The 21074-nt window shown below is 42.0% G+C and overlaps 2 protein-coding genes across 2 annotated transcripts; both read right to left on the bottom strand.

Moving 5' to 3' along the window:
* Positions 1–376: 376 nt before the first annotated feature.
* On the bottom strand, positions 377–4790 carry LOC117966237 (plasmalemma vesicle-associated protein-like). The gene is made up of 6 exons (XM_059014091.1): positions 4228–4790; positions 3118–3211; positions 1894–2612; positions 1469–1532; positions 1274–1328; positions 377–866 (listed from the first exon to the last, which is right to left on the bottom strand). The coding sequence occupies exons 1-6, from the start codon at positions 4609–4611 to the stop codon at positions 854–856; spliced, it is 1329 nt and encodes a 442-aa protein (XP_058870074.1). The 5' UTR covers positions 4612–4790; the 3' UTR covers positions 377–853.
* Positions 4791–7009: 2219 nt separating this feature from the next.
* Positions 7010–20263, bottom strand: LOC117966187 (lamin-B2-like). The gene is made up of 12 exons (XM_034911756.2): positions 19822–20263; positions 17196–17332; positions 15509–15665; positions 14831–14956; positions 14311–14481; positions 13841–13966; positions 13025–13245; positions 12159–12423; positions 11838–11945; positions 11277–11396; positions 11092–11193; positions 7010–10666 (listed from the first exon to the last, which is right to left on the bottom strand). Exons 1-12 carry the CDS (start codon positions 20044–20046, stop codon positions 10625–10627), a joined length of 1800 nt encoding a protein of 599 aa, XP_034767647.2. The 5' UTR covers positions 20047–20263; the 3' UTR covers positions 7010–10624.
* Positions 20264–21074: the final 811 nt, after the last annotated feature.

Below are 21074 nucleotides of genomic sequence, written 5' to 3'. Positions count from 1 at the left end.
CATAGTCTTTACAAAAAAATTGAAAAATGTGACATTCTGTAATCGAACATGAAATAGCACCACTGTTATGAAAGGACATCTCAATCCTAAAATTCTAGGTGATGCAAAACTTTTGGCCATAGCGATTAGAGCTACAGAACAGGAAACTAGTGCTGTTTGTTTTATTGAATAGTCTCCTGAGGGCTCCGATCTAAACAGAACTGGAATAACCCAGCAGCTACCAAACAGCTTCTGAAGAAACTACTTTGAAAGGTTCTGCTGCAAAAATTAGAAAAATGTTTTTCTAGGAGGACAAAGTCCTTATTTCAAAATGCGACACACGTCCTTGGTAAATGTCAGCATTCTCTAGCTGTTTTACGTTTGAAAGGACTTCAGATTTGATTAACACTGCCGTTTATTGTTAGCTGTTCGGCTCACTGTAATGAAAGCACAGGAGAATAATATTTACAAATCTTGAAGTTAACATCTTGCACGTTAATGACCAATTTTTATGCACATTTTCTTTTTTGTTCTCCAAATGTTTTCCTGCAGAAACATCACATCAGTACTCTGCACACACTGCACATTGCTCTACAGTCCCTTCATTTATTTCATGAACTTTTCAAAGCATTTGAACTGGGACCCTAGGCTTGAAATAAACAATGCAGCACTCAAGCAGTATCTAGACTAGCGGTGCACAAAGACGCACACTTTACAAGCGAGGGCAAGTACAGAAGAAATCAAGTCCGGGGTAAGAAGGCTGTTAGTTTTGAAGCACACTCGAAGTCCTGGAGATTATCTACAGAAAGGGGTCGATGAAGGCTGGCTGCTTTCATGAGCTGAAGTCAATATTCTTGCTGTCCTGAATGACGCTTCAGCCGGATATGCTGTGGGGGGAAAAAAAAATAAATGAAACACGGTATTAAAACACGCAAGGGGTGACGGAAAGCGAGGCAACTTTTAGACATCCTGTTAGATTTTTTTTGTTTGCTTGACCTTAAAAATGTCCACTGTTGTTTTTTTTGTAACAGTTGGCTAAAAGCAGTATTGTGGACCGTTGTCTTATTAAGTGGTCAAGGGAAAACAAAATGCTTTAAACCCCTTTCAGACCTTATCTTAGCGCTTCATGTTAACGCATGCCATCGGAAATCACATTAGAATCTCTTGCAAACTCGCTCATGTTGAATCCGTGTGGCTTTAGCTGCCCAGGGTGGCCCAGCTCCCTACACTCAGTGTTAGAGCAGGTGTTACCACCGCCTCAGGTCCCCTCTACTACACAAAGCATTTTACTCACTCTGACTTCTTATTTGCAAAGTCCTGAAGCTCCTTCAGATATGTGTCGATGACTCCTGTGGAAAGGTAAGAGCAGTAGAGTCAAAGACTGCACCAGCTTGAGCGCACTCTGCAGATCAGGAAGCGTTGGTGTGCAGTGCATTGTCCACCATCTCAATACTATAAAATAATTTCTGTTTGAACAGTGGGACCTTACCATAAATTACTTCAGGTCCAGGCTCTTTCGGCTTAACTGGAGAGGGGTTGATAACCGGCGGTAGCTGTTAAGGACAAAAAAGAAAAGTGGAACTAAAACAGAATTTTCAATACACATTTTATGCTGGCTATAAAGTATGTGATGTGAAATATTGTATAGCAGAAACTTAATTATACCACGTTACATTACTGCCAACTAGTGAAATGTGATAACCAAGGACATTAAACAGGTTCAAAGTTAAATATTATGACAAAGTAGATGATAACTTTGGAGTATACAGACCCCTCAAGGTGCTGGGTTACTTTTGAGGGTCAAAAAGGGGTAATCTCGCAGAAACTCTCCATGCACACCTCTTTGATTTTTGGATAATTTGTATTGGTAAATGCCTGCTTATTTAACCGGTAGATTTTGAGAGAAAGGATTACCTTTGGGCAGCAGGTTGCCAGTGAGGTATTCAGAGTCTGCACTTGGTTATTCAGATTCGAGATCTGCACAGTGTACCCCAAAACATTTTTCTCCAGGGCACTTTTCTCCTCTTTAGTCTTCTTTAAATCCTTCATCAGACCCTCCACCTCGTTGTCGTTTTTGGACTTGAGCGTCTTGATCCTGCCTTCGCAGTCTGCCACGATGTCAGAGCGGTTCCTGTTGCAGTCCTCAAAGTCCTTCTTCCACCTGGTGTTGTCTGCCTGCAAGCTGCTGATTGTCTGCAACGACTCTGAGAAGCGGCTGCTGAAGGTGTTCAGGTAGGTCTGGAAGCTGCGCTGGATGTCGCTGGACAGGCCGGTGCAGTTCTGCCGGATCTGATCCAGCTGCTGCCGCTGGTGCTCGCAGGAGAGCGAGAAAGTGAAGGCTTCGGGCCGCAGAGTGTCGATCTTGCTCTTAAAATCGACGATGACCGCGTTCATCCCCCGCAGCGACTTCTCGAACTGCTCCTTGCATTCCGTCCTGTAGTTTTGCAAGTGGTTTTCCAGGGTGTTCTTTTCTCTGTTCGCGTTGATCTCATTCAAGCGGTACTGCAGTTTGTCTTCTTGCGTTTGCTTCAGCTCTCCTTGGAGTTGACGAATGGAGGTGGTGCAGTTGTTGGTCAAAGATATGAACTTCTGATTCAGGGCTTCTTTTGCGAGCATCAGACTGGCCTTTTCCCCTACAATCAACACACCAGAACATAGTTATTAAGAAATGTGTATGAGTTGTGTTCTTTCACCTGCTGTACAGACCTTGCATGTGTTGTTGCATCCTGGTACTCCAACTGTGGGTCTGACTGCAGCGAGACCAGCAGAGTGAAACTGACAAACAGAACAGGAAGGGATGAGTACCAGGTTGCAACAACAATGGTCAAGGCTAGTTCCGTTTAGAGGAGCAGAGACGGTTGTCTCGGGAGCTGGTTATATTAAGTTTGGTGGAGTTTAAAGAACAAATCGCTGGTATCACAGCAGCAATGTACAAGTTCCGGGGGCAGCATTCTTTCCTTTGTCTTAAAGGTAATCTGCAGAGGCAACACAGTGTTGGTACAGCTTTGTGGTGTGTCAGAAAGCTCACAAATGACCTTTAAAAGTCCAAATAAAACATGCTTTCGCTATACGTTGCACTTAGTGGCAAGGCATATCGTGCAGAACTTCACAACACTCAGTCATTGTAAGAAACGTTACCTTCATGCGTCTTCTTCAAGGCACTTATTTGAGCCATGCAGGTATTACCGGTAGCAACCAGGGGTGGGGTCATCACTTTCTTTTGACAGGTGCTCTGTACAAAACAAACACGCACACAAATAAATATTAGCAGTAAGTGTTCAGATTGAAGAGTTTTATGGTGTTATTTCAAATGCATCCCCTTTCTCTATGAAAAACACACATGGAGGCTACTGCTGGTGCTATACCACGGTACAGGGACATCTGAGGACAGGATCATATATACTGTGATATTTACCAAATACTACAAGAATATAAGGCTCCATTCATGTTCCCCAGACCCAGCTAGATTTTATTAAAAAGAATGATTTCAAATATTTTCATTTGAATATTAAGAATTCAAATTTAATTAACAAGGAGACAGTAAAAATAAAAAATTAACTGACATTTGAAGTTTCAGATATATGCTGATAGACACAGAGAAGGAGAGGCGATACCTTTTATTAGACTGACTAAACAATAATGAATCGCACGCTTTCAAGACCTCAAAGGTCTCTTCTTCAGGTGAAAGCAGGAAAAGAGAGATTGATGTTTACATTCAAAAGGTGGCAGCAAAACTTACCCATTTTGAATCACTACAATTCTAATGCAAGGAAAGAAAGCTGTGTTGAAAAAAAAAAAAACAGGACGAGTGGCTGCATAACAAACAATGATAGTAACAAAGACAAAATAAATAAATACATTATATGAATAAAATTCATATGCATAACAGTAAATACTAAGATAGGGAAAAATGATAAATTAAAAAAGGTTAAACAAATTTGTATATATATATATATATATATATACATATACACACACATACACATATATGTATGTATATATTTATTTACATTTTAAAATGTATTTATTTGTATTTTTTCACTGTTATTTCTTTCCCTGTCTTAGTATTTACTGTTACAATTTTTGCATTTTATTCTCCTTCTCTGTGTCTATCATCTCTAGACTAATACAGCTACCATTTCATCTATCAACATGCTGATAAATTCGGAGATGTTGGTTACCAGGCACAGGAAACCCCAGCCATCCCGTTCCTGCACCGCGTGCCTTCACAAAACAACAGCAACTCACCAGAGCATCCCTCAGCATGTTGATGGTGAAGTTGGATTTCACCAGGAGACCGCGGGCTGTCTTCAGCTCCAGGTCCAGGGCCAGCTTCCCTTTGAGGGTCTTGTTGAGCTCCAGCGTGAGGTTTCCCTTCATCTCTTGCAGGATGTTGATGTGCTGGCTGAGCATGCTGATAGTGTCATCCCTGATCTTCACCTGCTCCTCGTGGCTCTTCTGTTTGTTACCGTACACCATGAACAGGACCAGGCCGGTGATGATCAGCAGCTGGATCAGGGAGGAGAAGAAGAAGATGTACTTCATGTAGTAGCTGCAGCTCTTCGCGTTGGACGCCTGGATGTCCTTGGCTTCCAAGCCGAACTTGGCCATGGAGTACTTGCTGTTGTACATGGCTGTGGATTCTGAGCAGGTCGACACTGCCAGGTCTCTCCTCCTTCACAGGTTCCACTTCTTGTCTGGCGTTGCTGACTGACTGAGCCGAGTTTCCAAGCGCTAATGTTGTTCGCACTGATGCTGCTCCTTCACTCCACAGACAAGCTTCTCCGGTGACTCCCAGATCCTGAGGTGGATAAACACGGCTGTGTGCCCCGCCCCCCCCCGTAAAAATGTTTATAAGACCCGGCTCCTTCCTGGAAATCACAACGTCACAGCCTCAGGGTTATCAACACACTGCAGCCCAGGGAAAGGGGAATTCTTAACTGTAGAGGAATCTGAAAGACACATCTGTCATCACTCCTGCCAAGTGCTGGTGTGCGTGTGCGTGTGAGATTGAGATATTTTAGCACCAGGAAAAGAAGAATTGTCTCAGAGAATGATTATGGTTAAGCTTATTGCCTGACTAACCTCTTCTAAGGGAAGCTAATTTAATAGGACATCATGTTTTAAATGTTAGCATGGTAGGTATTTATGACTAAAAAATAAAAGTGCTTCTTGCCTTCTGTTGTAAACTTTCTTGTACAGTTTCCGTATTTGCTCTCGTACTCTGTGCTAAATCTGAAGGTGTGACTTGGGCTAACTTTATAACATTTCAAATTCAACATCATTGAGGAAGGGTCACACAATTCAAATGCCTTGCAGCGTCATGCTGAATTAGTCTTGCCTTCCCATGGTAGTCCTACACTTTATTGACAACATCACCCAGTACAGTTTGGGGCTACTGGCAAGGTCATTTAAATTAAAACACAGAACTGCAAACAAATTGATAATACAAAGAAAGCAAAACATAGCTAAAGATAAAGATAATCTGGACAGATGCACAGCAACACATTTCCATGTATATCTGTGTTTGCGAAGCGACAGTCTTGTCTCGAAGGCTATTTCTTTACATCCACAGCGGCCGTTTGGTCCTGTCTTCCAATCTGTTAAACAGATCTTGGAATAATAATAAAACAAAAAAAGGCTTCCTTCTTTTGTTTTGAAGCATATCTGAGATCTGGCTTAATGGTACCCTGGATCGTCATTATAAAATCCCTGCCCCAAAATAGTGCTTCCTGCGAAGACAGTTTGGTAGGTAGACAAACTGCGTCAGGAAAAGCCCAGGGCAGTCATCAATCCTCTTGCTCCACACCCCTCCCTGCCACCAGCGGCACACTTCAAAAAGGAGCCACGACTGGTGGGAATATCTGCAGCCCTCCCTTTGAAAAGACGGCGCGGTTTCTGTTGTCCTGTCTCGGTTCACTTACCTGATTGCTCAGAGGAAGTGTGTTTGAATTTCTGCCAAGTGTATCTGCCAGCTTCGTGGGGAAAGCAAAGTGAAGCGGTGCTTTGTCCTGAAGCCGTTGGTTCGAACCTTTTCCACACACCACACTACCAGCATGCCACCATAAAGGACAGAGGTCAGGAAGATGTTATTTTTTCGCTTGCACGTTAAGGGCCAAAAATAAAATCCTTCCTGTGGAAATAACCACTTGTGCATGTTTGGCATCATGAGGTTTGATATTAAAATGAGAGGATTGTTTAAAGCTGGAGCTCACAAATCACAGAAATGGCTGCAAAGGTGAACCAGCTTTCATTGTAATTTCATTTCTGATGGCTGTCGCTTGCAAGCAAAATTCCAACACTACAATACTGATACTTCAGATATTATAAGAAAATCTTTAAACTGCTACAAAAAATAACATTGGATGGTTACAGCGATGACTGTAGCATATTTCTTATTGGATAAATAAGGGGGTTGCATAGAACAATCAGAGGCTTCCTCAAGCTTCAGTGAACTTCTATGACTAGTCAGTTCTGTTAAATACTATGTGTGAATATACCACCCCCTTCTGGTTAAAAAACAAACAAGTGGTTCTGTATAGCAAAGCAAGACTTTACCCTAGACATGAAACCAGTTCTAAATGAATCATTATTTTTCTACTTTATTGCACTTGTATACTTTTACAGCTGATTGCAATGAATAGAGAGTAGTAAATTGTAACTAACTATCTATCTATATAATTATTTAGGCAACAGTGACTTGGAGAGTGAAACCGATACCAGATCTTATGCAGCGTCTAAAATAAACCAGCTACGTAAAGCACATGGGAACCAACTCGTGTTCATTTTAAACTAAATGAATCTGCAATGGAGACTCCCAGACATCATGCATTGGCAGTAAAACAAGGATTTCTGGGGTACCACTGCAAGTGCGGTCTATGTATTCAGGGTTACCAAGATATTCTGTGGGGTTAAATGGTCAGTAAACATCCCTTTTGTTTTGCTTCCAAACACGAGTGGCAGTGTATATGTGTCAAACGAAAGACGTTATCCATTCAACACTGATTAAAAGCCACACTACTACAAAGGGTACAAGGAAAACATTTATTGTGTTGTACAAAGTTACAAATAAATGAAATAAACTAAAACACAAATTTGGCATGCACCCTGCCTCCCCACCCCAAATAAACCCAAGACAACTCTTACAATGATAAACTTCAGGTAACTTAAAGTCTACAGGCCAAGTAGGTAAACTTCAAGCCCTGTTTATACTGCTGCTTTCGAAGTCAGTCAGAAACCACGGTGGACCAACACTGAACGGTTTCCCTTTAATCTGTAAGCAGTTTAACATTTAAAAAGCCAAGAGAGGGGGATTTACCCCTTATAAAATTCTGCAAGGCATTTAAAAAAAAAAAAGCAATCTGACAGCGCCCCTTAGTTCTGAAGAAACAGTGTATTGACATTGAACGACTCGTTCAAGAGCTTATACTGGTTCACTTCAAGCGAGCAGCAAGTATAAAAGTACATTTTCAATGCACAGTAGTGTTTCACAGTCTCCAATGGTTAACGTGGCACGAAGCCTCGTATAACTAGTTAACTTTATTCTCCATTACAAAAATATTGATCTATCTTTTTTGCTTAAAATACTAAAATGCTGTGCTTTAATGTTTGACCTAAACTTTATCATTTAAGAGAAGCATTCAGAATTTTACAATTCTCCCCACACTTGCATGTAAACATTCTTTTTTTTTTTATTTTTTTTTTTTTTTAAAAGACCCATTATTGTTTAAAAAATTACAATAAAAACAAAAGCATTGTATTTGAGTATATACAAAAATTCTGTTTCCCAGGCCAACATGGTTTGATATTTATTTCATATTTAAAAAATGCAAGGAAGCTGCTTAAATGTCAATCATTAACCATGATAGTTTATTATTTTAAATCTGTTTAAAAATCAAATTACCTTATTTTTAAACACTTTTAAAAGCCCATATCCTTCCCCCCCATTACTGGGAATATTTAAAGCAATATTGCAAAACACTTTATTCATTTTACAGTGTTAATCTGCTGTAAATTACAGACACTAGAAACCCCTTGAACAAGAGGGCTTGTCCTCTGCAGAAAGACCCCAGAAACATGAAATGTACGATACCTTCAGCAAAGCATTTCTAACCAAGCTACTGGCCAATTTAAGTACAGTAACATTTGTTACTAACAATGCAAGCGTTCGCAAGTTCCTGAAGCCAGATCACATCTGAATCTGTATGTTTCTTGGTTTTTATTAGACATTTGCTTCGCTTTCCTTGGATATACAACCATTCAATTTGGGTTTTAAACTATTTGTTAAAAAGCTGCCTTGTACATTCTTTCCATGTGGTTTGAATGATTAATTCGAATGAAACCCCATGCGTACAGCTGAAGTATTTAGGGGTACTCTGCCAATTAACTCGTAAGCAAGTCATACATTCAAATACTGGTAGCATTAGTCAATTACAGGGGGAACTGTTAGACAAACTGGATCACAATTGTGCAGGGCAACTCAGTAGAACAGGACAGCCCCATCCACGTGAACATTTCATTATGAGCATCAAACTTACTTTGTCTGAGAAACACAATTTTATTTTATTTTATTTTTTTTTAAATATACTTGGTTACATACATCATGATGTCATGATCCGAATATAACAAAATTCAACCAAATACTAAGCATCTGTGTAAACAGGGCGGAAAATACACTTGATTTTAAAACTGCAGAAGACACTTGCATTTTGCAATAGCCTTTGCTGTGTGTTTTGTTGCCTCGGTTTGTTACATTTGTAATTATATATAATATATATATATAAACCAAAGTTAACAATTAAAACCTCCCTGTCATTATTGGTTCAACAATACACCCACTCTGAACAGGTTTTCTCATTTTAAATTTAGGTACAGCACATAACTAGAGCTTATTAAAAAAAGATCATGATTTTACAAAATACATATTTTCAAATTCGATGACTGTATTCAAATCACCACACACACTGATTTAAATCCTAGTGACCTGAATCTGTGCGCAGGTCATGTCAGTTCAGAATCCCCTCACTGCTGTTTCCACACAGCAGCACAGATCCCAGTTTTCCACCCTGTTTATATATCAGCAAAGCCAATCTACTAACTTAAGCCACTACATTGAGCCTCTACTTGACAGCGTTCAGCAACATTCTATACCTCCTTATTGAATCAAAGATAACATCCATGAGCCACCGTTATAATCTTTCCCCAAACTGTCCATCTAATCTGCTGGAGGGTTGACCAGAGCTTAGAACAGCAAGCAGATACCATGGCAAATAACAATCCAGCCCCATTGTATCAATTAGACCCGACCTACAGTTTAAACTGCTGGAGTTTCATGGAGCCCTGCCTGAACATCGGAGCCAGTAATCACCGTCTATATGGCGCCATCTACTAGACAATAAGTTGTACTGCAGGTCACTTTCAGACAAAAAAAATCATCATTAATATATAATCACTTATATTTGAGCATCAAAAGAAACTTATCACTTATATTTGGATAAAATTCACTAGATGTGATCGAAAAATGACACACTCTGTTTTAGAGCAGGTGCCGTGACTTTTTATTGTGCTGATTAACAACCGACATCACGAAGATGCTGCAAAATGATCTGTCGATCTTGGGCAGGTGTTGTGACTCTTGGTCTCCCAGTTCGTGGCGCTGTCATTGACAGAGCGTGTCTGGTTATACCGTCTCGCCAGGTTTAAAATGACTGGCTGTGAGCACCCAAGTCGGCGAGCCACAGTATGCTGCCCTTGTCCAGCCTCCAACATGCCGATCGCACGAAGGCGCTGCTCTCTCGACAGACACGGCATATTGTTTTTTTTCTGTGATTTTCTTTATTGCTTTTATTCAAGCTTGCAATTCAATAGCTGAAATCACTCCATATCCAGCGTCCAATCAACTGTCTCACTAATTAGGTGATTAAGTGCATATGCTTCAGTCATAGTCACTCAAGCGTGTCATGGTCAAGGATGAATGATCGAGTGATTAGAGAGACACCAAAAACATTGTCAATGTCCATCATTTACATACCTTATTTTTTTCAAAAATAAATACGCTATAACAGTGGTAAGTTTCTTTTGATGCTCGGTATACAAACTCACCTGGGCACAGGGATCCAGAATGTCAGGTTTTTTTTTTTTTTTCATTAACCTTAAAAGTTTGTTAGTCTTGCCTGTGGTATCTTAAATCTGCTTCGAATGGTCTGTATGTAGAGATTTTATTTGTATGCACACAGACACTCCTCACTCCCCCACTACAGCAGTCCATGTCAGTTTTATTCTTTGCTGGTATCTGTGCCTTGCCCACTAAGCTCTAGCCAAGTGCTTTGTTTGTTTCTTATAATCTGATTTAGGGAGTGTGTAAATAAACTGATCTACTTTGTTTTTTTAACTCCTGCCCCCTTCGAAATCTGTAACTATACATTGCAATAGTGTTCACATGAAAACAAATTTCTGTGGAAAGAAAAAAAAAGCCTAACCAATATTTCAGCATTATATATATAAAAATATATATATAAAAAAGCAATCCATGGTTGACCAGGTTGAACATAAAATAAAATGTACAAAAATATTTTAGTGGCTCTGGAGAAAGAAAAAAATTAAAATTCATTTAAAAAAAAAAAGTTGAGTGATTGAAGGTCCATTTTCACATGATTGAACACTCTCTGGGCGCTGTCTTTGGGTCTCCCTGAAAACAAACACAAACGTAAATGAACAAATTACCAGACCAGATTACCCCCCATCCACCCACACCCCTGGAAAAATAACCGAGAACCCAATCTGCCACAACAATCTTTTTTGTAGATATTGTATTTCAAAACTTTACAGACCTACCTAACTATAAAGAACAGCACCTACATAAATACAATATAACAGATGTATTGTGGAACTAAACCACGTTTCTTGTTGGGGGGGGTGGGGGGGTTCAAGGAGTTTCACAATACATTGTCAAGTTCAGCCACACAGTAACTAATCCCAATCACAGGGTTTTCTGCTATTCTGGTTAGATAGCTAGTTGGGTCTAAGCTTAGTAGCTTTCCTACAGCAACCCCCATTTTGCACCACCAGCACCAGCAGTGTGTGACGTTTAACCCTTCCGACACCACTACGAACCTGCTGGTGGAAAAGATCCTCTTCTCCAAAGTCTGCCTCCTCATCATCATCTTCATACTCCACTTCTACGATGGATTTCGTTACAGTTCTCACTGCAACTTCCTGGGCAGGGAAAGAACAGGCGGGTGTAAGAGTCTGCACACCTGCTGGAGGGTCTTTCCAGTTAGGGTGTCTCCGTGGCCTACCTGTCCGTCAGAGTTGACCAGGAAAGTGCGGATGCTGTCTCCGGTGCCCCAGGAGCTCTGGCTCTTCCACAGCAGGTCGGAGGGGGGGCTGTGAGACACCCCAGCCTCAGCGCTCCAGATCTGACAGAGGAGAGCCAGCAGAGAGAACCATTCAATGAACTGGAACCACCTTGAGCAACAACACCCCTCACTGGGCTCACACAGGTTATTATACAGTCCCATGTGCTTTAGCAGCTACCTCTAGCGATTAGCCTGAAATGCTCTTTTTAAAAGGGTATGAGATTTTCAAATGAAATTTGGAAAACTATGCAGTCGACAGACCCCAATATTGTTTTAGTCAAAACGGATCAACACTGATTTTTGGGCTACCTTCTGGTAACATCAGGGTCTGTGAAACCAGCCAATAACAATCCCAGTGCTTAATAAATGAACAAATCTATTCCAACTAAAGCTCACAGAGGAAATCTGTCTTGACAAATTCACAAGACAGCCCTGGCTACTTAGTCCAACAGCCCCGTTTCAGCTTGCTATCTGCACATGCATGCAGCTGACTCAGCTTACCGTAACAGTCTGGCCAGCTTTGAGGACATATTTAGGAGTGAATTTGTAAGCAATTTCATCTGCATCTCCAATCTGCCTCTTCAGTCTCCAACCACCAAGAGACTGATCCTGGGAAAAGGGAGTGCAGGGTTAGGCAAATAAATAAATGGGCTGTAAACGCGGCACTGAATCAAAAGCTTTTTAATTTTTTTTTACAAAGTAAATGCATGTCAAAGCATCCGTATAATATATAGCAAGCCATCTCATTGAGGTGATCTGAAATGCATTTGTATCAGACAGAAATGGCATTAAAAACGAGCTTTACTGTTCAAGCCTCTATACCTTGTCTCCGTTATTCTTGACACACACAGACTTCCCCTCCAGGTCGATCTCCTCAATGCTGATTTCCCCGGAAGACTCTGCTTTCTGGGATATCTGGACGTTGCTGCTGCTGCTGCCGCCGCTGCTTATGCCGCTGCTGCCGGAGGACTCCTCCACCTCAATCCTCTTCCGCTTGGCCCGGGAGGAGCGGGTGGCACTGGCGAGACTGCTGGAGGTGGCGCGAGACACTGTCACTCTGGAGGAGGGGCTGGGGGACAGCTTCAGCCTGCAAGGAGGACAGGAGGAGAGAGTTTTTAACATCGTGTATATCTGAATACCGAAGAACCGGAACCAAGAGCTATTGGTGAATAATAATAAGAAAGTGCCTGAAAAATATTAGGCAGTTATACCAGACAGACTTGATTAATCAGTGAATAAGGGCCAAGGTTTTAAAAAGAAGAGGCCCATAAAAATAGTGGAAGAGTTAGTACTGAAATAAATTTAAAAAAAAGAAAGTCAAATTGAGACCGTGGTAAGAGAGCTAATAAGTGTACAGCTATGGCTAAAGGTTTTACATCAGTTTTAGGATGAGACACATAAAATAAAACTATCTGAACATAATAGATGTTTTATTTAACATTATATAAATCAAAGAAACTACGAAATGATCACAAAACAGTCTACCGGAAGCCATAACAGTACAGATTTTGATTTTGATTGATGTTAGATTTCGAAATGTCACTTTTTTTCAGTTTTTTTCGTTGCAGTATAAGGGGAAAACCACAAAGCGGTATGCAATTCAATATGCTAACATAACATTACTCAGCAGACTTTGTTTTGTGCAGGGTGGCACTAGCTGTACAGTGGAGCTCTGCCTGCGTGTCTACCTGTGCTCTTCTCCCTCCAGCAGTTTGCGGTAGGCACTGATCTCCATGTCCAGAGCCAGCTTGATGTCCAGCAGCCCCTGGTACTCATCGAGCTGCTGCTGCATCTGGTCCCTCATCTCCGCCATCTCCCGCTCCTTGGAGTCCAGCAGCCGGCGGTACTTGTCCCGGTCAGTGGCCAGCACGTCCTCCAGCTCCCGGACTCGCTCCTCCGCAGCACTGGCCTGGACACACAGCACTTGGGTTACATTCATGTCCTTATTGTTTATTACTGGTCATATTAAAAACGCAGAAATCCTAAGCGGTCACCAAGAAGATATTTAATCTACAGCTATATACAGGTACAAAGACTTAAATCATTAAGAAATGGGAACAGAAATTTAAATTCAATGACTAGAAGTCTTTCATGTCTACAATTGAGACTTCTAGGAAAAATGTTTATTGTAGAATTCATGGTTTTGCAAAGCAGCTAAAATATTATTCTTATGTTGATTTAACACTTTTTTTAGTGCCATTTAGGTTTTACAACCATATTCTGTTTTTTTATACTGTTTATCATTTATATTAAAACAGGAGGAAGCAGAAATACACTTCTGTAAATGTGCTGCTCATCACAGGGCTGACTCAAGAACAGGATACAGCTCAGATAGAGAATTACTTGGCAAGCAAGCAGTCAGAGACTGCACAGTTTAGGCAGTACATCACTACTGTGTGCTCACGTATCCTTCCCCAGAACAGCCAGGTTGTCCTACCGGTATATTCTACTTGTGCAAATAGAACAGAAAGGCCAATGCAGCGTGCTGGGAGATGCAGCCTTGCCTGTTTCTGCAGGGAGGAGAGCTGGTATCCCAGGCTCTCGATCCTCATGTGCGCCTCCTGCAGTTCCTCGCGGGCAGCGCACACAGCCTTGTCGTTCTGCTCTGAGTTAATCTTGGCATTCCCCAGCTTTTAATGGAAACACAGAACAATGGTTCGAACATCTGCCTAATAAGAGACAAGCAACCCCACAGAAGACCACTGAAAGCAGCAGTGAGGATATTGGAGTAACAATTCAATCAAATCGATTCATCTTCCCCTGTGCAATCGCTATCGAGACCTTCACTAGGTTTTAACCATTAAAATCAAAAAGTGGAACCAGCACTTCACTAAATACTAAGAAGCATCAATAACATTCCCCAAGCAATAGTTATAGAAGTTACCCCTCTTTAAATTCACAAGGTGTTAAGAGCACGGCAGCCTATGTGAATTAAAATGCAGTATTTGGCGCTGTGAGGTGCAATGTAACGCACCTTGGACTGGAAGGTGTTCTCCAGCTCCTGCTTGTAGATGGACACTTGCTCGTCGTGCTGCTTCCTCAGGTCCTGCAGAGCCTCGGACAGCTTGTACTCAAAATCCATCTGCCGGCCGCTGTCCACCTCCACCAGGCGCTTCTCATGACTGTGCCGGACCTCACGCACCTCCTGCAAAAAAAAAAAAAAAAAATCACAGAGTCAGCTAGGGAGGACACGCACAGGGTCCAGCATCAACACGACAGCACAGACAAGCACACAGATTAACATGGGAGCGAGCGCACACACACACAAAGAGAGAACCCAACACACACTCAAACACACAGTGTGCACTTCAAGAGACAGCGTTACGGATGAATCAGGAACACAGCATTAACACACAAGCACTCGCACACAGAAAACAGCGTGGATTAGCATGTCAACGCAGAGGCAGCGCGTTCATTTTCACCAGTGCACACGACTCCTTTGAGGTGGGTTTTTAAGTTGCGAGGGTGGCACAGACAGTGTAGAAGACGCGCACCTCTTCAAACATGTTCTTGCGGAATTCCAGATCCTCAGACAGGCTCTGGCAGCGGTTCTCCAGATCCACCCTCAGCAGGGTCTCGGCTTCCAGCTGCTTCTTGGCCACTTCGTGGGCATCCTCTGCCTGAAAACACAAACCAGGGGTCACAAACAAGCACAGGAACCACGGCCGGCTCCTTAGGACACTGCAAACACGACCAATGAAAGCTTTAGCAAAATGCACAACTATGGAGGACAAAACGCCTGAATATTTGGGTTCCTCTGGCATTAAGTGTCCACCTAAAAGCCATGCTTTATGTTTTAGATTTTACGTTGTGTGGAGTCAATATTGGGTAGTTACATTTTCTAGATTCCACAGCAACTATTCATCTTTTTGTAGCGACAGAAGGTATGCCTGGAAACTGACAACCCGATTATGCTATAGAAATGAGGTATGAAGTAACCTGCATGCCTTGATTGCCCCAAGCTCTCCCACAGGCTCAGTGCATCGAAATACACCAAGCAGCATTCACTAGCTCCTGAGTACTGACCCCTCCTCAACACCTCTATGAAGAGATCTACTGTTGATGCAACAGGTACACCCTGTTCAGGTGTTGCAGCAGGAGTATTTCAGGGCGTTTGGAGGCAAAGGAGAAGCCCTGTCAAACCTGCCTACTTCCACAAACTGTGGTCCTACCTTGGCAAGCTGAGCCCTCAAGTCGTCCACTTCCTCCCCCAGGGAGCGGTTGTCACAAAGGGCAACGTTGAGCTTGGCTTCACTCTTGTTGTACAGAGACTCAAGCTCTTTAAACCTAGCCTGAGCGGCCGTCCGGTCCCCATCTTTCTTCTTGTAACTGAGAAAGGAAATGGTTACACTTTAATGATCTGATTTTAATCGATTATATGATGCAGCTATCAACAGAGTATTGACAGGCATTGATTTTTTTTTTATTGAAGATGGTTACATTTTGATAGGGAGTGAATAAAAGGGAAGTGGGAATCAAAACTCTTGCTTTTGTGTCATGATTGTAACCGATAAAGATTTGAGGCCATTCAATCCTAAACCATGCCAAAAAAATCTAAGACGAGTCACACAAGCCAATGCAGCAGCGCTGCAGGAACACACTGTTGCATATCCTGCCTGCTGCACTTCCTTAGCAATGGGGTAAACAGTACGATAACATGTGGCTTTTGATCTGACTAATCTTCTGATAGGACTTTTTTTTTTCAGGTTTGAGCTGGTAATTTGCAAGGGGTTTCTTTTCTTGAGCAGAGGAAATGCCTCACTCCAAACCCACAGCACACACACACACACACACAAACACAATGTGTCATGGTAAACATATTAATAGCCATGGTTTCATCTTACATGGCAACCCCCGTGGGGGCTATAGGCTGTTAAACATAACTTGACTTATACATGAGGGTGAGTCACACAGGGCGTGTCCATTTCAACACACAGGCTGACTTCATTGTAACTTCCCCTTCTTATAACGAACCCCCGATTTTAACCATCCTAGCAGCAAGAACCAATTCAATTAGTCCTATTAGAACGATCGCTTACCTGGATCGACCTGGATACAAGGACCTCAGTGCTGACTGAAACTGAACATGTGAACTGAACTGGCATGAGAATGCAACTGCAGACAGCGCATTAACAAAAGCATCAACAATATCAAAGCAATCTATGCTGGATATTGTTTTCAAGAGAAAGGATGTGTAATTACAGCATTCAGCATGTAAGAGTATTTTTTTTTTTTAAATACTATTTAAATGTTGATCAATGCTAAGTAATCTTCATAAAAGTACTATGCATGGCTGTTCAATTTAAATTGGGTGTTTTTTTATTATTCTGATACAGCAAACCCTTTTAGAGTGAACACCCCGATATAATGAACACTGAGGGCTCATTAGAGTGAAGTAGGGTCTATTTAGCAGGGACAGTAAACCAAGCAAAGTAACCTTTCGTTGCTTAACAGCAAATTAAATATTTCATATACAGAACCTGGAATGTGCAATCAGGAGCGATGTTAATTAGAAAATGTTATAGATTTGTTTATTTTACAAGACGGTGGTCAGTCAAGTGCCTGCTAAGTTAACAGGTTTCAATGCACCAACAGGATGTTCTGTGCCTCTTCGCTCAAGTTTAACAAGCTAGATAAATGTACACAGAAAGCTCGGACAAACAACCTGAACATCGTTCCTGTATGGAATTATAGACAACTATATTATAGGGGTGGGGGGTATAAAGACTCAACGGGCATGCGGGGGGAGATTTTAGAAACCAGGCACAACAGTAAGGGTGCAGCGTACAGGTTGAGACCCCCATATCCACTTGCGCCCCGACACTCATATTATAAACCTACACTGTATTGAACTCTTACTTTTTGGTGACCTCTTCCAGTTCAGACCTGGCCTTCCCGAGGTCAATCTGCAGCCTGGCTCTCTCTCGGGCCGTCTCGTCCAAAATACGACGGGCATCGGCAAGCTCCCCTTCATACAGGGACTTGATCCCGGTCACCTAGGAGGGGTCAAGCATGGACTTCTGAGTGCGGCTGGACACACACACACACACAGCTTTACAATCTCACCAGGCATGGTAGACAGCAACATTTAAATCTGAAAACCAGATGCACGCTCGTTTTGTAGATCTTCAAAAAACAAACACTTACTCACCTTCACCCCTTCCACACACAAAAAAACAAGACAGGCGTTAGCTTTACCCCCTTTTGGAGTCGATTATCTGTATATCAAACTTGCACAACCAAAGTAACCTGCCAACTTAAAATCACAAAAGAGCATGTTTTCCCCAGTTAATCTGCACTATAAATAGATTTACATGAAACAGCAACACATGTATATGCAAGTACATGTCGAGGCTAAAGAATAGAATACTTTATAGGTGTTAAAAGGTTTATGATTCATACAAAAGGCGTATAAAACACAAAACTTTCCAACTGCTGTGGGAGTTACAGGAAATATAATAGAAAACAGGAGATTTCACAGTCAAAGACATGGTTACACCTACAAAAGCAACATGCAACTATAAGGATCACGGCTTTACTATTAACATTGGATCGGAGCCAAAAACAAAACCTGGGTTGGACGGACTGTGTGGAATGTGGCCAATTAAGGAGTGTGAATTCAGGGGGCTGTGCAGAGGCTCTATATGCTGAAGGCTGCTGTGCAAATGGAGGATTATTATTACCCTCTCAACATAAGCCGTCAAATAAAACTCAAGCAGATCTTAGCAAAGGCATTGTCACGCCTCAAACCTGTTTGCAAACGTGCAGCCTTTTGGTGAGTTGAAGAAAAAAAAAAACACATTTTATAACTCTAGTTTTAAAGTGTTGGAACATGAATTACGTAAAAAAAAATAATACCGAGGTTAAGCAGCCAGGCTAACAGGGAATTTCACGATTTTAATAGAAAAAAAACACGATCGCTCGAATATAATTGGGGGCGGGTGAGTAATGATTTGTAAAAATGCTACTTTAGGAATAAAGCGGTTCTCGAAACTCCGATCACAAGCTGTGTGATTTGACACATTACATGTACACTTAACTTGCGTCAGTGATCATAACAATATAGTTAAACAGGATACCACTTAAATACATTAATTCACACGACTTAATCATAAAACCTGGCATGCACTTGATTGTATTTACACAGGCGTACCCTTATGGGAATGCAAGGTGGACGCTTCTCGTACCTCTGGGAGAGAGCGAGTCTGCTGTTCAGTGAAAAAAAAAAACCCCAAAAAACACATACCCCACCCCACCCCACCGCCACGTCTGGATATACCATTATACTACCAGCAGTGTATCCATAGCGCCCTTCCCTTAAAATGGAGGACAAAACCATCCTATGCAAAGGCAGACTAACTGCGGTAAAAGATTTCATTAAATCACAAGTGCCCGTCTTGGCAGTGGTGTGATTAATTAAGGTCCATTTGTTTAAGGGGTGTCGATTAGTCGGGTAGAGATTTATCAAAAAAACTACAGACAAGGAGGACGAGAGTTAGCGCGCCACAAACTGCCGCTTATGCGACCCCCCCGCATTACCGTAACAAAGGAATGCATGAAAGCAACCATCAAACCAGGGATAGTTTAAAACAAACTACAGCACAGTGTTTGCCCACTTCATTCAGGGCTGAAGATACGACGTCAAAAAAACGTGCAATGTCAGCCATTCGTTACAGTTCAAGTCTGTACCCGCTTAGCCAGGACACTAAACTTTTTCAAACACAGATGCCGTAGCCGCTGGTGTAACTCCTGCATGCAGTCATGTGAAATGCAACCTCCAAACCACATTTGATTTGGGGTTTCACTAGCGAGCATTTCGGAGTTTCTCTCGCTGTCTGTTTTTGTACAGCTCCCTGGGTAGCTCGCACACGAAGGACGCTTTGTAAATGAAATTGGTACGGCATGGTACTAATGAACGCAAAATCCAAACCCAGACACTGAAATATTTGTACAGGGTGGGTGAGGCTTCCATTAACCGAATACTTGACACACTCCTGACCCAATCTAAACACAAGAAGACGAAATCAAATCCCCGCTGCAACATCATCCGCCCTGCCCCGCGAGATTTTAAACATCCTTCTCTTTTTATCTCTCTCCGTGTTTATACACAGCAAAATATATATATATATATACACCACAATACTACACCGACTACAGCGCCTGGGGCTGTACAAAGACCGACAATTAAATACTATCAGAAACATCACAGATAGTGCAAACTGGAATGACTCGTTTTTGAATAACTGCGAGGAACAGTTTTGAACAGGTCACACACAACAAAGGTTATTTAGTGCAAACATGTATACTTTTTTGTTTAAAAAAAAATTGAGAAATCCCCTCAGATTTTTTTTTTTCTTGTACCATAACGTGAACACAAAATAAAAACAAACTTGAAATTATTAAGTATCGATTTATTATACAAATAATAAATAATATCGTGGATTAAAAAAAAAAAAATCTAGAGAGAAAATTAAAATAAATCTACCTCGCGTGTGGTGACTTCTTCTTTCTCAGAAACCTTAACCATAAGCCGGTCATTTTCAAGCTCCAGCGCCCGGACTCGATCGATGTAGACGGCCAGGCGATCGTTAAGGTGGCGGAGATCCTCCTTCTCCTGCAGCCGAGTGATGCGGGTCGGGGACAGCGGGGTGCTGGAGGCTCCTTGCCGGGGAGTCCCGGCACTTGAGCGGCTCGGAGTCGCCGTCGCCATCGAACTCGCTTTAAAAAAAATATAGCTTCGAAAAATAATTCCGAAATGACGTGTCTTTGTTTATTTTCTCTCTCTCTCTGTGTACGTTTAACGCATGTATCCGAGGCTGTTTACTTCATTTGCAGCACGCTGGTTCAAATTTTACAATCGGCGTCTCCTCCCGTCACCAGAATGAAAGGGTTTGCCAAGGCAAGATGGCCGTCGACGACGCAAGGCGCGCCAAAAGACGCGAGCGCGCCGCCTTCTGGGAATTGTAGTTCTTTACATTCAAAAGTTGGCTTGGCCGGTCTCCTCGCCGGGACGGTCCTTTTGTGTTAAAAAGGGAGGACGTGCCCTCACTCGACCGCATGACTCGCAGTAATACCTCCGGAGCACATTCCACTGCCATCAATGTGAATTACACAATCACTCTACGTTGCTTTGAAGTCTGTCTGAACCATTTGAAATGAACTTAAGTCACACACAATGGATCTTTTGTCCTGGCCACTATAAAAAGGAGATTTTTATTACATTATTAGTTCGGTATGCTGGAATCCTTATCCAGTACCAATCTGTTCTGCCTGAAAGAATTCAGTCACCATTAGGAGGTTTTGCATGTAGCGTTTCTAAAAGCGAGCAGTTGAACAAATAAACAGACGCTAGTACCAGTGAGAACAGGGCACTATGAATGGCGTGGTGGAGCACACGCGTTTCAGAATTCTTCTGATAAACATTTAAAGATGCATGTTTGTAACCACGAGAAAATTACGAGACACACATTTCTACAGTGTAATCTAACCGTGACCGTGTGAGGAAGAGTGACTAGTTTGTCCAGACTTCATATACCACAATGCAATCCGGTCTAGTGGGCGCTACCACCCCCCCGGCGCCGGTGATTGGTCAATTATGAATAAAGCTAACACGTCGCGGTCAAAATACTGCAAATTGGCCGAGGCGGAGTGATTGAGCCGTGCCTTTTTCAAATGTTGGCGCCCCATCAAAAAAATACCACAAACTAACCGCTGCTGGCAGATGCTTATTATTAAGGC

Source organism: Acipenser ruthenus, chromosome 47 (genome assembly GCF_902713425.1).
Source record: "Acipenser ruthenus chromosome 47, fAciRut3.2 maternal haplotype, whole genome shotgun sequence".
Lineage (NCBI taxonomy): Eukaryota > Metazoa > Chordata > Actinopteri > Acipenseriformes > Acipenseridae > Acipenser > Acipenser ruthenus.
Note: the sequence above shows the minus strand (reverse complement) of the source record. Positions and strands in the feature narration are given on the sequence as shown.